This window comes from Dendrobates tinctorius, unplaced genomic scaffold, assembly GCF_039654945.1.
Source record: "Dendrobates tinctorius isolate UK_male_01 unplaced genomic scaffold, ASM3965494v1 ptg000017l, whole genome shotgun sequence".
Taxonomy (NCBI): Eukaryota; Metazoa; Chordata; class Amphibia; order Anura; family Dendrobatidae; genus Dendrobates; species Dendrobates tinctorius.
This window is the reverse complement of record NW_027361685.1, coordinates 13,650,330-13,664,301: the sequence shown is the minus strand read 5'-3', so window position 1 is coordinate 13,664,301 and position 13,972 is coordinate 13,650,330. Positions and strand designations below refer to the sequence as shown.

Genomic DNA, 13,972 nt, shown 5'->3' with positions numbered 1-13,972 from the left:
GCTCCGTACACCTCGTACACACACGGCTCCGCTCCGTACACCTCGTACACACGCGGCTCCGCTCCTTACACCTCGTAAACACGGCTCTGCTCAGTACACCTCGTACACACACGGCTCCGCTCCGTACACCTCGTGCACACACGGCTCCGCTTCGTACACCTCGTACACACACGGCTCCGCTCCGTACACCTCGTACACACACGGCTCCGCTCCGTACACCTCGTACACACGCGGCTCCGCTCCGTACACCTCGTACACACGGCTCTGGTCAGTACACCTCGTACACACGCGGCTCCGCTCCGTACACCTCGTACACACACGGCTCCGCTCCGTACACCTCGTACACACGCGGCTCCGTACACCTCGTACACACCCGGCTCCGCTCCGTACACCTCGTACACACAGGGCACCGCTACGTACACCTCGTACACACACGGCTCCGCTCCGTACACCTCGTACACACACGGCTCCGCTCCGTACACCTCGTACACACGCAGCTCCGCTCCGTACACCTCGTACACATGGCTCTGCTCAGTACACCTCGTACACACACGGCTCCGCTCCGTACACCTCGTGCACACACGGCTCCGCTCCGTACACCTCATACACACACGGTTCCTCTCCGTACACCTCGTGCACACACGTCTCCGCTCCGTATACCTCGTACACACCCGGCTCCGCTCCGTACACCTCGTACACACAGGGCACCGCTACGTACACCTCGTACACACATGGCTCCGCTACGTGCACCTCGTACGCACGCGGCTCCGCTCCGTACACCTCGTACACACACGGCTCCGCTCCGTACACCTCGTACACACGCGGCTCCGCTCCGTACACCTCGTACACACGCGGCTCCGCTCCGTACACCTCGTACACACGCGGCTCCGCTCCGTACACCTCGTACACACGCGGCTCCGCTCCGTACACCTCGTACACACCCGGCTCCGCTCCGTACACCTCGTACACACAGGGCACCGCTACGTACACCTCGTACACACACGGCTCCGCTCCGTACACCTCGTACACACACGGCTCCGCTCCGTACACCTCGTATACACGCGGCTCCGCTCCGTACACATGGCTCTGCTCAGTACTCCTCGTACACACACGGCTCCGCTCCGTACACCTCGTGCACACACGGCTCCGCTCCGTACACCTCATACACGCACGGCTCCACTCCGTACACCTCGTGCACACACGGCTCCGCTCCGTACACCTCGTACACACACGGCTCCACTCCGTACACCTCGTACACACACGGCTCCGCTCCGCACACCTCGTGCACACACGGCTCCACTCCGTACACCTCGTGCACACACGGCTCCGCTCCGTACACCTCTTACACACAGGGCTCCACTCCGTACACCTCGTACACACAGGGCTCCGCTCCGTACACCTCGTACACACGCGGCTCCGCTCCTTACACCTCGCACACACACGGCTCCGCTCCGTACACCTCGTACACACACGGCTCCGCTCCGTACACCTCGTACACACGCGGCTCCGCTCCGTACACCTCGTACACACGCGGCTCCGCTCCGTACAACTCGTACACACGCGGCTCCGCTCCGTACACCTCGTACACACAGGGCTCCGCTCCGTACACCTCGTACACACACGGCTCCGCTCCGTACACCTCGTACACACACGGCTCCGCTCCGTACACCTCGTACACACACGGCTCCGCTCCGTACACCTCGTACACACAGCTCTGCTACATCCACCCTGTAAACCCCTCCTGACCCCACACAGAAACTTCCCCTCATCCAGCACCATGACAACCAGCACAGCAGAGTCCTGCAGACACTGAGGCCCTGATCATGTGATCCCTGACTCCTCCCCTCCTGTGACCTCATCACAGGCAGGGCCGGCGTTATGGGCAGGCAGACCAGGCAGCTGCCTAGGGCCCCCGCTCCTCCAGGGGCCCCCAGCCAGCGGCACATCACACAGCCACTATGGGGCCCCTGTGAGGCAGGAGGGCCCGCCTGCCCTCAGCGCCGACTCCCGCCGCCGCACTGAAGGAGGCAGTGATGGGGGAGAGAGCGTCAGCTGACGCTCCCTCTCCCATCATTCCCCGCTCTGCCTCTGACACAGCGGGGGCGCAATGACGTCATCGCGCTCTCACTGTGTGCAGGAGGAGACAGGAGCAGCCAGCAGCGCGGGCATGAGGAGAAGGTGAGGAGTGTTGTTTTTTTTTTTTTTTTTTTTTTAAATCAGTGCGAGTACTAGACTGTGGGGCCACTTTGGGGGGACTATATACCATGCTGGGGGGGCGCTATATACCATGCTGGGGGGCTATATACCATGCTGGGAGGGCCATATACCATGCTGGGCTGTATTATACCATGCTGGGGGGACTATATGTATACCATGCTCGGCTGTATCATACCATGCTGGGGGGCTATATACCATGCTCAGCTGTATTATACCATGCTGGGGGGGCTATATACCATGCTGGGCTGTATTATACCATGCTGGGGGGGCTATATACCATGCTGGGCTGTATTATACCAGGCTGGGGGGGGCTATATACAATGCTGGGCTGTATTATACCGTGCTGGGGGCTATATACCATGCTGGGCTGTATTATACCATTCTGGAGGGGGCTATATACCATGCTTTGCTGTATTATACCGTGCTGGGCTGTATTATACCATTTTGGGGGGGGCTATATACCATGCTGGGCTGTATTACACCATTCTGGGGGGACTATATACCATGCTCGGCTGTATCATACCATGCTGGGGGGGGGGCTATATACCATGCTGGGCTGTATTACACCATTCTGGGGGGACTATATACCATGCTCGGCTGTATCATACCATGCTGGGGGGGGGGCTATATACCATGCTGGGCTGTATTACACCATTCTGGGGGGACTATATACCATGCTCGGCTGTATCATACCATGCTGGGGGGGGGGCTATATACCATGCTGGGCTGTATTACACCATTCTGGGGGGACTATATACCATGCTCGGCTGTATCATACCATGCTGGGGGGGGGGCTATATACCATGCTGGGCTGTATTACACCATTCTGGGGGGACTATATACCATGCTCGGCTGTATCATACCATGCTCGGCTGTATTATACCATGCTGGGGGGGCTATATACCATACTGGGCTGTATTATACCAGGCTGGGGGGGCTATATACAATGCTGGGCTATATTATACCATGCTGGGCTGTATTATACCATTCTGGGGGGCTATATACCATGCAGGGCTGTATTATACCATTCTGGGGGGGCTATATACCATGCAGGGCTGTATTATACTATGCTGGGGGGGCTATATACCATGCTGGGCGGTATTATACCGTCCTGGGCTGTATTATACCATTTTGGGGGGGCTATATACCATGCTGGGCTGTATTATACCATTCTGTGGGGGGATATATACCATGCTAGGCTGTATTATACCATGCTGGCCTGTATTACACCATTCTGGGGGGTGCTATATACCGTGCTGGGCTGTATCATACCATGCTGGGGGGGCTATATGCCATGCTGGGCTGTATTATACCATACTGGGCTGTATTATTCCATTCTGGGGTGCTATATACCATGCTGGGCTGTATTATACCATGCTGGCCTGTATTACACCATTCTGGGGGGGGGCTATATACAGTACCATGCTGGGCTGTATTATACCATACTGGGCTGTATTATTCCATTCTGGGGTGCTATATACCATGCTGGGCTGTATTATACCATGCTGTGCTGTATTATACCATGCTGGGCGGGCTATATTATACAATGCTGGGCTGTATTATACAGCCCAGCATGGTATACAGCCTGTATACCATGGTGGGCTGTATACCATGGTGGGCTGGGCTGTATACTATGCGGCTGTGTTAAATAATATGAAGGGCTACATTATATTCTATGGGGAGGTGGGCTGTATTATATTCTATGGGGGACGCTGTATTATAGTTATTATATGAGGAGGGCTACATTGTATTCTATGGAGGGGCTACGTTATTCTATATAAGGGGCTTCATTATATCCCATGAGGGGGTTGCCATATATTCTATGGAGGGGCTGCATTATACTTTATGGGGGGTGGGACTGCATTATATACTATGGGGAGTTACATTATATTCTGTGGAGTGGCTGCATTATATTCTATGGGGGTTACATTATATTGTATGGCGGGGCTGCATTATACTCTGTGGGGTGGCTGCATTATACTATATGTGGGCTGCATTATGCTGTATCGAGGACTATGGGGAATACATTATATGAAGAACTATGGGGTGCATTATGCTATGGGAAGTGATTTGTACTACATGGGTGACTATGGCGGTGCATTATACTATATGGAGTGTATTATACGGAGGACTGAGCAGTGTATTTTAATATATGGAGGGCTATGAGGAGTGTAGTATACTATATGGAGGACTGAGCAGTGTATTTTAATATATGGAGAGCTATAAGGAGTGTATTATACTATATGGAGGACTTTGGGGCAGATTATATTATATGGAGGACTATGGGGTGTAAACTGTAGATGTCCTGCTGATAACATGATACTGTATGGTGATCTGTTAGGGTGGTTTCACATTAACGTTGCAGGCCGCTAAGCCCCCCGCTCTCTGCCGCACCTCCTTCGGTAGCTCCGCCTACGGGCGCATGACGCTTTAGCACTGGGGACGCACACGGCCGCCGCTAAGCCCCGCCACCTGCCGCGCCTCCTCTGGTAGCTCCGCCTATGTGCGCATGACGCTGCATGCGTCCTGCATCCCCTATCTTTAGCACTGGGGACGCAGGCTGTGCGCAGGTATGTGTTTGGCGGTGCATGCGTCCTTTTGACGGTGCGCCGAGCGCACCAAATTGCAACAGGTTGCGTTTGGCGCTGGTCGGCGCACCGTCAAAAGGACGCATGCGCCGCCAAACGCATATCTGCGCACGGCCTGCGTCCCCAGTGCTAAAGATAGGGGACGCAGGACGCATGCAGCGTCATGCGCCCGTAGGCGGAGCTACCGGAGGAGGCGCGGCAGGTGGCGGGGCTTAGCGGCGGCCGTGTGCAGGCCGATGCTGCGGCCTGAAACGCTAATGTGAAACCACCCTTAGGGTGTGTGCACACGTTGCGGATTAGTCTGCGGCTTTTTCTGCAGAGAATCCATATCTCTTGGCAGAAACTGCAGGGTAAAACACATGCATTTTTTCTGCGGATTCCTAGCATGTGTACAGCGGATTTGATGCAGGTTCTAGTGCGGTTTGGCAGTGCGGATGAGAGAGAGAGAGATTGATTTGTATGTCCCGGAACATACACTGCAGCTGCGGTCCCGCAAAAAAGACGTAACATGCTGCGGAAAATAAACCGCAGCAAATCGGCGCGGAATTTTCCGCAGCATGTGCACGGCGGATTTGGTTTTCCATAGGTTTACATTGTACTGTAAACTGCATGGAAACTGCGGCGTAACCGCAGCAAAAACCGCAACGTGTGCACACACCCTTAGTGATCGTTCTGTTCCCATCATTCTTTCTCAGATGGTGGAAAGAGGCCGGGAAACAAGCATTGAACAACTTCAATTTTGACGATCATTTAGCGGCCCGAACTCAGTGCATGTAAATACAATCGAAATGCTTCTGTGTGATGTGCAGTATGTTAGCATTTGGGGCCCCATTTTAAACTTTGCCTAGGGCCCCACTTTGCCTAAAACCGGCCCTGATCACAGGTCCTGTGCGCACAGAGCAGCTGTAGAAATCTCCGGCCTCGGGGGTCTCACCAGACTTCCCTCTTTTCTTGCAGAGGCCGCAGTGGATTTCATCCTGGATCCATAGAGCTGAATAGAGGAGCGATGTTCCTTCACTCTGATGGGAATTGATGGTGACGTTTCTCCAACGTCCACGTTACCGAGTAAATCCCCCCAGGACTGCAGCCGGTAAAGACCCCGATATCCACAGGTGTCCCCTCTAATTGGGGGAAAGGGATAGAAAAGCCTCTTATCCCGAGGGGAAACCCTGTACATGGAGACATCGGCCTCAGATCTCTCCTGTCCTGTTCTTCCAGAAAAGCCTCAAACTTCTGTGTGTGACTCAGAGCTGAGATCTAACGTGAGAGAAGATTCCAGTGCGGGGAAGACGGGAAACCTTCATATAGACGGCCGGTGGGGATGGAGGCAGTGACCGACTCTGGCCACATCTGTCTCTAGAGCCGCAGTAGAAGATGAAGATGTCGTCCTCATCATGAAGGAGTTATTTCTCATGTCGCGTGTAATGAATCTCTCCTGCAGTATTGCTAATGCCGATTCCAGTGTCGGTAATGAGACGAGAATTAGCGTTATGGAAGATGAGTCTATGAGGAACGTGTTCAGCTGCCGACTCCGAGGAGGAAACTGCTTGTTGTCTGTGGCCTAAATATATAGGTTTTATTAGTAGATGTCAGGGAAGAAAACTAAACCCTGTAAGATAATAAATCTCCTCATATGTTTCCCTTATTATCTCCAGTAATTGTATTATTACACAGGATTCTTATGATGTTACATCGGATCATCTTCTTCTCATTCAGGTCTCTACAATATCGGATCCTCTCAGTGAAGATCTTCTACAGAAGAAAATTTTCCTGATTTACCCATCAAGGATGGATATGGACAGAGACAAGATGGCGGAGAGGATGTTACACCTCACCCTAGAGATCCTCTTCCGTCTCACTGGAGAGGTGAGAGATTCTGATGACATAGTAACATAGTTATTAAGGTTGAAGGGAGACTTTAAGTCCATCTAGTTCAACCCATATCCTATCCTAACTTGCCCTAACATGTTGATACAGAGGAAGGCAAAAAAAACCCATGTGGCAAACAGTAAGCTCCACATTGGGGAAAAAAATTCCTTCCCGACTCCACATACGGCAATCAGACTAGCTCCCTGGATCAACGCAATATTAAGGAAACTAGTGTATATACCCTGTAATATTATACTTTTCAAGAAAGGCATCCAGTCCCTTCTTAAATTTTAGTAGGGAATCGATCATTACAACATCATATGGCAGAGAGTTCCATAGTCTCACTGCTCTTACAGTAAAGAATCCGCGTCTGTGAGTATGCTTAAACCTTCTTTCCTCCAGACGTAGAGGATGCCCCCTTGTCCCCGTCACAGGTCTAAGAGTAAAAAGATCATTAGAAAGGTCTTGGTATTGTCCCCGCATATATTTATACATTGTAATAAGATCACCCGTAAGCCTTCGATTCTCCAAACTAAATAACCCCAAGTGTAATAACCTGTCTTGGTATTGCAGACCCCCAGTTCCCTAATAACCTTGGTCGCTCTTCTCTGCACCCATTCCAGTTCAGCTATGTCTTTCTTATACACCGGAGACCAGAACTGTACACAGTATTCTAAGTGTGGTCGCACTAGTGACTTATATAGAGGTAAAATTATGTTCTCCTCATGAGCATCTATGCCTCTTTTAATGCATCCCATTATTTTATTTGCCTTTGCAGCAGCTGCCTGACACTGGCCGCTAAATGTGAGTTTGTCTCCCACCCATACACCCAGGTCTTTTTCAGTGACAGTTTTGCCCAGTGTTTTACAATTAAGCACATAATTATACATCTTGTTCGTTCTACCCAAGTGCATGACCTTACATTTATCCCCATTAAAGCTCATTTGCCATTTATCAGCCCAAGCTTCTAGTTTACATAAATCCTCCTGTAATATAAAATTGTCCTCCTCTGTATTGATTACCCTGCAGAGTTTAGTGTCATCTGCAAATATTGAAATTCTACTCTCTATGCCCCCTACAAGGTCATTAATAAATATGTTAAAAAGAAGCGGGCCCAAAACTGACCCTTGTGGTACCCCACCGCTAACCGTGACCCAGTCCGAGTGTGCTCCATTAATAACCACCCTTTGTTTCCTATCCCTGAGCCAGCTCTTAACCCACCTACACATCTTTTCCCCTATCCCCATTGTTCTCATTTTATGTATCAACCTTTTGTGTGGCACCGTATCAAAAGCTTTTGAAAAGTCCATGTACACCACGTAAACTGCATTCCCTTGGTCCAGTCCGGAACTTACCTCTTCATAAGAGCTTATCAGATTAGTCTGACAGGAATGGTCCCTTGTAAACCCATGTTGATATTGGGTCATGAGGTTATTCTTCTCCAGATACTCCAGTATAGTATCTCTTAGAAAACCCTCCAGGATTTTACCCACAGTTGAGGTTAAACTTACTGGCCTATAATTTCCAAGTTCAGTTTTTGTCCCCTTTTTGAATATTGGCACCACATTTGCTATACCCCAGTCCTGTGGTACAGACCCTGTTATTATGGAATCTTTAAAGATTAAAAATGATGGTCTATCTATGACTGTGCTTTATTCCTGCAGTACTCGGGGGTGTATCCCATCCGGGCACGGGGATTTGTCAATTTTAGTGATTTTTAGACGCCGCTGTACTTCTTGCTGGGTTAAGCAGGTGACATTTAATGGACAATTTTTATCCCTGGTCATGTTATCCGTCATGGAATTTTCTTGTGTAAATACTGTTGAAAAAAAGTCATTTAGCATATTGGCTTTTTCCTCCTCCTCATCCACCATTTCACCCAGACTATTTTTAAGGGGGCCAACACTATCATTTTTTAGCTTCTTACTATTTATGTAGTTAAAGAATGTTTTGACGTCACATTACATCATTGTTATCTATGGGAATAACAGATGGACAGAACTGGAGAGGTGAGGACTCTGGAAATGTCTGGAGTGAGATTTATTAATGTGTCTCTCCATTACCAGGATTACACAGTGGTGAAGAAGACCTCTAGTGATCGCTGTCAGGACCCTGTGTCTGAGGGATGGGGAAGACCCCTGAGCCCAATCACGGGGCCTCCGCCTCACCCCCTGATCCATGAGGACATCAATGACCAGAAGATCCTAGAACTCATCTATAAGATGATTGAGCTGCTGACTGGAGAGGTGACACTGCTGGGAATGCTGGGACATTATACAGTAACACTATGAAGGGATCGGGGGGGATGACAGTATCATTGTATGTGTCAGGTTCCTATAAGGTGTCAGGATGTCGCTGTCTATTTCTCCATGGAGGAGTGGGAGTATTTAGAAGGACACAGAGATCTGTACAAGGACGTCATAATGGAGGTTCCCCAGCCCCTCACATCACCAGGTAATAGACAGGACTAAATACACACGGCCTATAATTATCTGTATGTAGAGAATGAATTCAGTCCCTGTATGTGTTTCCTCCAGATCTATCCAGTAAGAGGACAACACCAGAGAGATGTCCCCGTCCTCTTCTTCCACAGGACTGTAACCAAGAAGATCCCAGTGCTCCTCAGGATCATCAGGTAGATGGAGAGAAGGTGTCAGGAGATCTCCCCTATGATGTGTAGACGGCTGTAAAGGTCTTGTGCTCAGTCTTGTTTTATGTCACCATCCTGTTAGCTCTTCTCTGAACTTGCTCTCGCTTGTCAATGCTTTTTTTTAAGTGTGATGCCCAGAACTGGACACAGTGTTCCAGAAGAGATCTGACCAAGAAGGAGTAGAGGAGTAGAATTATTTGACGTGATGTAGACTCTATACTTCTCTTAATACATCACAGAACTTGTGTTGGCAGCGGATTACTCACGATTCTCTCCAAGCGTGTGACAACAGAAGTTGTTTTTTCAGGAGCAATCAAGAACAATATATGATAAGCTTAATAGATCAGGAATAAATCATTTGAGTGTCTCTATTTGTGCAGCATCTACAGCAGGCTGCTTCTCCCATACTCAGACACAGCAGGAAAACAGGAAATACAGTCACATGCTCTCCCTGTGTGAGCCTCTGGGAGTTTTTTTTTAAACTTTATAAACAGCATACAAATCTAGCAACTAAACAGTCATGTACATGAATGGAGTTGTTGCACTAAAACTATTCCAACAACTTGTATAATGAGAACGGTGGAGATGGCAGGATTAGAGCTGATCATAGATGGGACTTCTCCATCTGTCTGTGACTTTTACAATATTTGTTTCAGGGTGAAGATCTGACCCATATTAATACTACAGAGACATATGTGAGGGGTGATGAGTGGTGTAAAGAGGAGATTCCCACATATGACTACCCAGGTGAGTAGTAACCACTGAATGCAGAGAAGTCACAGATTCCTCTCAGTCACCGACTGTGGCTGCTTTATCGGTGGTGTAGTCCGGCCGTATTACCATGATCACCATTTTGCCTCTAGCCCACAACATTCTCCTCCACCCAAAACTGTTCAAATGACTTTGGGAATTGAAAGCCCTTTTCTATAGAACTTACAACCTGGTAGATCCATCTACCCCTGGGATTAGAAGACACTGACCGTTACCTGCCCAGATCTGTAACTATAAAGCCAAATGACAGCGTACGTAAAATGTGCTGACAAGTTAGAAACTCACTTGAAGAAAACTATTATGCTGGGCCTGTAACAGAAAGCGGAGGGTAATGATGCTGTTGGCTTCCTAGATCCCTGAGATCTAATATCAGGGCTGTAATCTCATCTCCCAAGATCTTGATACCGAGACCTCCATCTGCGCATGTGCCGCCCCCCGGCAGCCATGTTCACAGAGTCCACCGCACAGGAGGAAACCATGGACATGCGGGGGGCTCTGGCCTTTCACGAAATGTCGGCAGAGTCCCCCTGCAGCAGCGGACTCCCCGGGCAGCAGCGCCAGGCACCCCAGCAGCACCAAACAATCACAGCGGTGCACTACACATCGGACCCCCCTCATCCCACCCTGTGGCCTGCAGCATCACCCCACTCCTGCCTCCTCCAGCAGCGACCCTGGGACCCCGCTTCACCACAGAAATAAGACGCATGGATTATAAGAAGCACCACCATTTTATTAAAAAGAAATTCCTATTTTTCTCCTCAAAATTTGGGGTGCGTCTTATAATCCAAAAAATACGGTAACATGTTTTTTATTCTAGTTCTTTTTGTACAGGTTCATTTTGTATGGTAGTCTGATGATGGTGGGATCGGCCTGCCTCACTTATGTGAGTCTGCAACTACCTGGTAGCCTTTAAAATAAGGTCTCCATTACCTCTGCCAGATGGCTGAGATCTAAATTTAAGACACCTCAGCTCTGCACTATTATAAAAAGTTCTCTATGAATGTCTAATCTTTCTTCTTGAAACTCATCTGATGGAAAATATTGGCCCTTACGATAGTTTAGATTGCCAAGAGCCACCGAGCCCCATACTCTAATTACCCAGAGAGTTTTCACCAGAATCATAGGAAACAAATGGACCTTACAAATTATTTCCCAATGTCTCTTGAGTCCAACAATCCCCTATATATGATTGTACACTACTGTCTGGGCACATGGTAGAGTTAAGAAAGGAAGGAGCGCCATTTAGCTATTCATACACAGATCTTGATGGAATAGTTTGCAGACACGATGTACTGGGAGCACTGTTAGTGGTCACCTGGCAGATCAAAAGATGGCCACCACTATTTTCCAGATCCCAGTGATTGCCTTGCTCATCATCCTTTAACCCCTCTACATGGATCTGGACTTACACAGAGACCCCTAGGCTTGGGCCATGGTGTTACCCGCTATTCTGTGGAGTGAGATGGCAAGAAGAATAGTCAGGTAGTTGGTCATAACCAGGAGGGCAGAGAAAGTACAAAATCAGAAGACACAAGTGTAGTCAGTAAGCGGGCTGGGATTACACCAGGAAACAAATACACCAGCTGAGCACAGAGGACTGAACCAGAGGAGAACAAGGCTGTATCTAGCAGATTCCGGGAATAGGCTTCAAGCTTTAGGAGGGTTTGGTGCTTTCTAATTGGCTTAAGCAGGTAGCAGATTGCTACCAGATTGCTGGACAGCACACAAACCCATACTGTGACGACCAGCCCACCGCCGTTATGTGATGGGGCTGAGCACTTCGGTACCTGTGGACACATCTACCGCTTCAAAGAAAGGGTTAACGGGTTCAGTCGGCACAGATACATCAACATCATCATCATCCTTCCTAGGAGAAGAATGGTTATCAGTTTGCTTTGGTACATTCACATCAGCATCAGCATCGTACCTGGGGAAAGAATGGTTGTTAGTTGCATCATTACTCATCAAGGCATTAGCAGGTAACACATTCAGTTTCCCGTCATCATCATCATCTTCAGGGTTAACGTTACCCTTATTATCAGTTTGGGGAAGGGTGTCAGGGACGTAGTATGCAACCATCCGCCCCAAGTCAGTCCCCAATAAAACATCAGTGGGCAGGTTTTCAGACACTCCCACCTCCCTCAACCCGCTCCCGGCACCCCAGTCAAGAAAAACTCGTGCCACTGGCAAGGGACAACGGGTGCCTCCAATCCCGGTGACAGTCAGGGTTTTCCCCTCAACAAACTCTTCAGGGGCCGCCAGTCCAGGACGGATGAGGGTTCGTTCAGCCCCGGTGTCCTTGAGGCCTGTAGCAAGACGGGCCCCCACCTGAACAGGTTGAACGTTGTCGTCAGCCCTCCCAACCACACCTCCCACCAAAAGAACAGAGGCGTTGGGCCCGGGGGCCTTGGCTGGGGGGTTCTTCGGCCTATTCGGACAGGTGTAAAAGAAGTGACCAGGCCGCTGGCAGTGGTGACACAGGCGACTGTCAGTAGCCGACCTGCTGTTGGCAACAGGGACTGGGCCTCCGGAGGGACGGCTAGCTGGGGCATTGGGGTTGGTTGCTGGCTTACCCCCTTTCCAGCTGGTGGCGACTGGCCTCCGCGTCTCGGGCTTCCGGTTGGCCTCGTGGTTGTCGGCGATCTGCGCCGCTTTGTCCGCGTTCGTTGGTTCGCGGTCCAGGATGAACTGTCGGACCTCAGCTGGGCAGAGATGCAGGAACTGGTCTTTGATCATCAGGTCCCGTAGCTGCTCAAAGGTTTCAACGGACAGTCCATGGATCCACTGGTCAAAGTGGGTCCTGAGTCCTTGCACCACATCACTGTAGCTATCATGTGGGCCACGTTGGAGGTGCCGGAACTTCTTTCGGTATACCTCAGGTGTCAGCCGGTATTTGGCGATCAGCGCCTGCTTTATGGCGTCATAGTCATCATCGGCTTCTGGCGGAAGAGAAGCAAATGCCTCCAGGGCTTTGCCTTTTAGCCCTGGGGTCAAGTACCTTGCCCATTGGTCTCTGGGCAGCTGGTACTGTCTGCAGGCTTTCTCAAAGGCTCGCAGAAACGTGTCCAAGTCCCCGTCCTTTTCCATCACGGGAAAAAGCTCTGGCCGGGGTTTAGGAGTCTGGATGCTGCTGGGCTCACCGCTTCGGGCTGTGGGGGCATTCCCACCCCGCTGGAGTACCTCCAGTTCATGGGCCCTCTGCTCCTGGCGCTCGGCTCTCTCAGCCTCTGCTCGGCGCTCAGCTCTCTCAGCCTGGGCTTGACGCTCGGCCCTCTCAGCCTCAGCTTGGCGCTCACGTTCGGCTTGGGCCTCCTGCCGATATTGCTGGATCAGCCTCACCCGCCCATCACTGTCTTCGGCGGGGAGTTCGTCCAAGGCCATTTGCAGATAGGGGTCCACCCCGTTCTGGCTGAATGTGGGGCCAGCGCTCAGGAGTGGAGCCTCTGCTGCAGCCCCATTGCCACTTGGGCCAACTTCTGCGCTCGCTGGATTCTGGTCATTGTCCAGCTGCACTAGAGCCGCGATCATTTGAGCTCTGTTTTTGTTCGTGGCGTCAAGGCCTTGGTACGTGCATAACCCAGCAAGAACTTCCTTTGTCTGCCGGTTGTACCAAGGTTCTCCTTTTGCCGCCATGGTTGCCAAATAAAAGATAGAAAAAGAAAAACGAAGAAACGGGAGGGGGATACTTGCAAGTACACACTAATGTCTCAGGACTAGTAACCACTGAGTCTGTTCTCCAAAACCTATGATGCAGGATTCCCGCAGGAACCGTGCAGGTTTTTAGTGAGAGGAATGATTGCTCAAACCAAATCACTAATGCTCTAGGATTATCCCACCGCGCTGCCACCAATATGTGACGACCAGCCCACCGCCGTTC

The 13,972-nt window shown here is 50.4% G+C and overlaps 1 protein-coding gene across 1 annotated transcript in view; it reads left to right on the top strand.

Moving 5' to 3' along the window:
- LOC141082448 (uncharacterized) overlaps nucleotides 1-13,972 on the top strand; it is a 50,099-nt gene that overhangs the window by 24,967 nt on the left and 11,160 nt on the right. Inside the window, exons 2-5 of the mRNA XM_073566390.1 lie at nucleotides 8,741-8,920; nucleotides 9,005-9,128; nucleotides 9,212-9,309; nucleotides 9,981-10,071. Of these exons, the coding sequence (XP_073422491.1) occupies nucleotides 8,741-8,920; nucleotides 9,005-9,128; nucleotides 9,212-9,309; nucleotides 9,981-10,071 (493 nt within the window). The remainder of the gene's footprint in view (nucleotides 1-8,740; nucleotides 8,921-9,004; nucleotides 9,129-9,211; nucleotides 9,310-9,980; nucleotides 10,072-13,972) is intronic.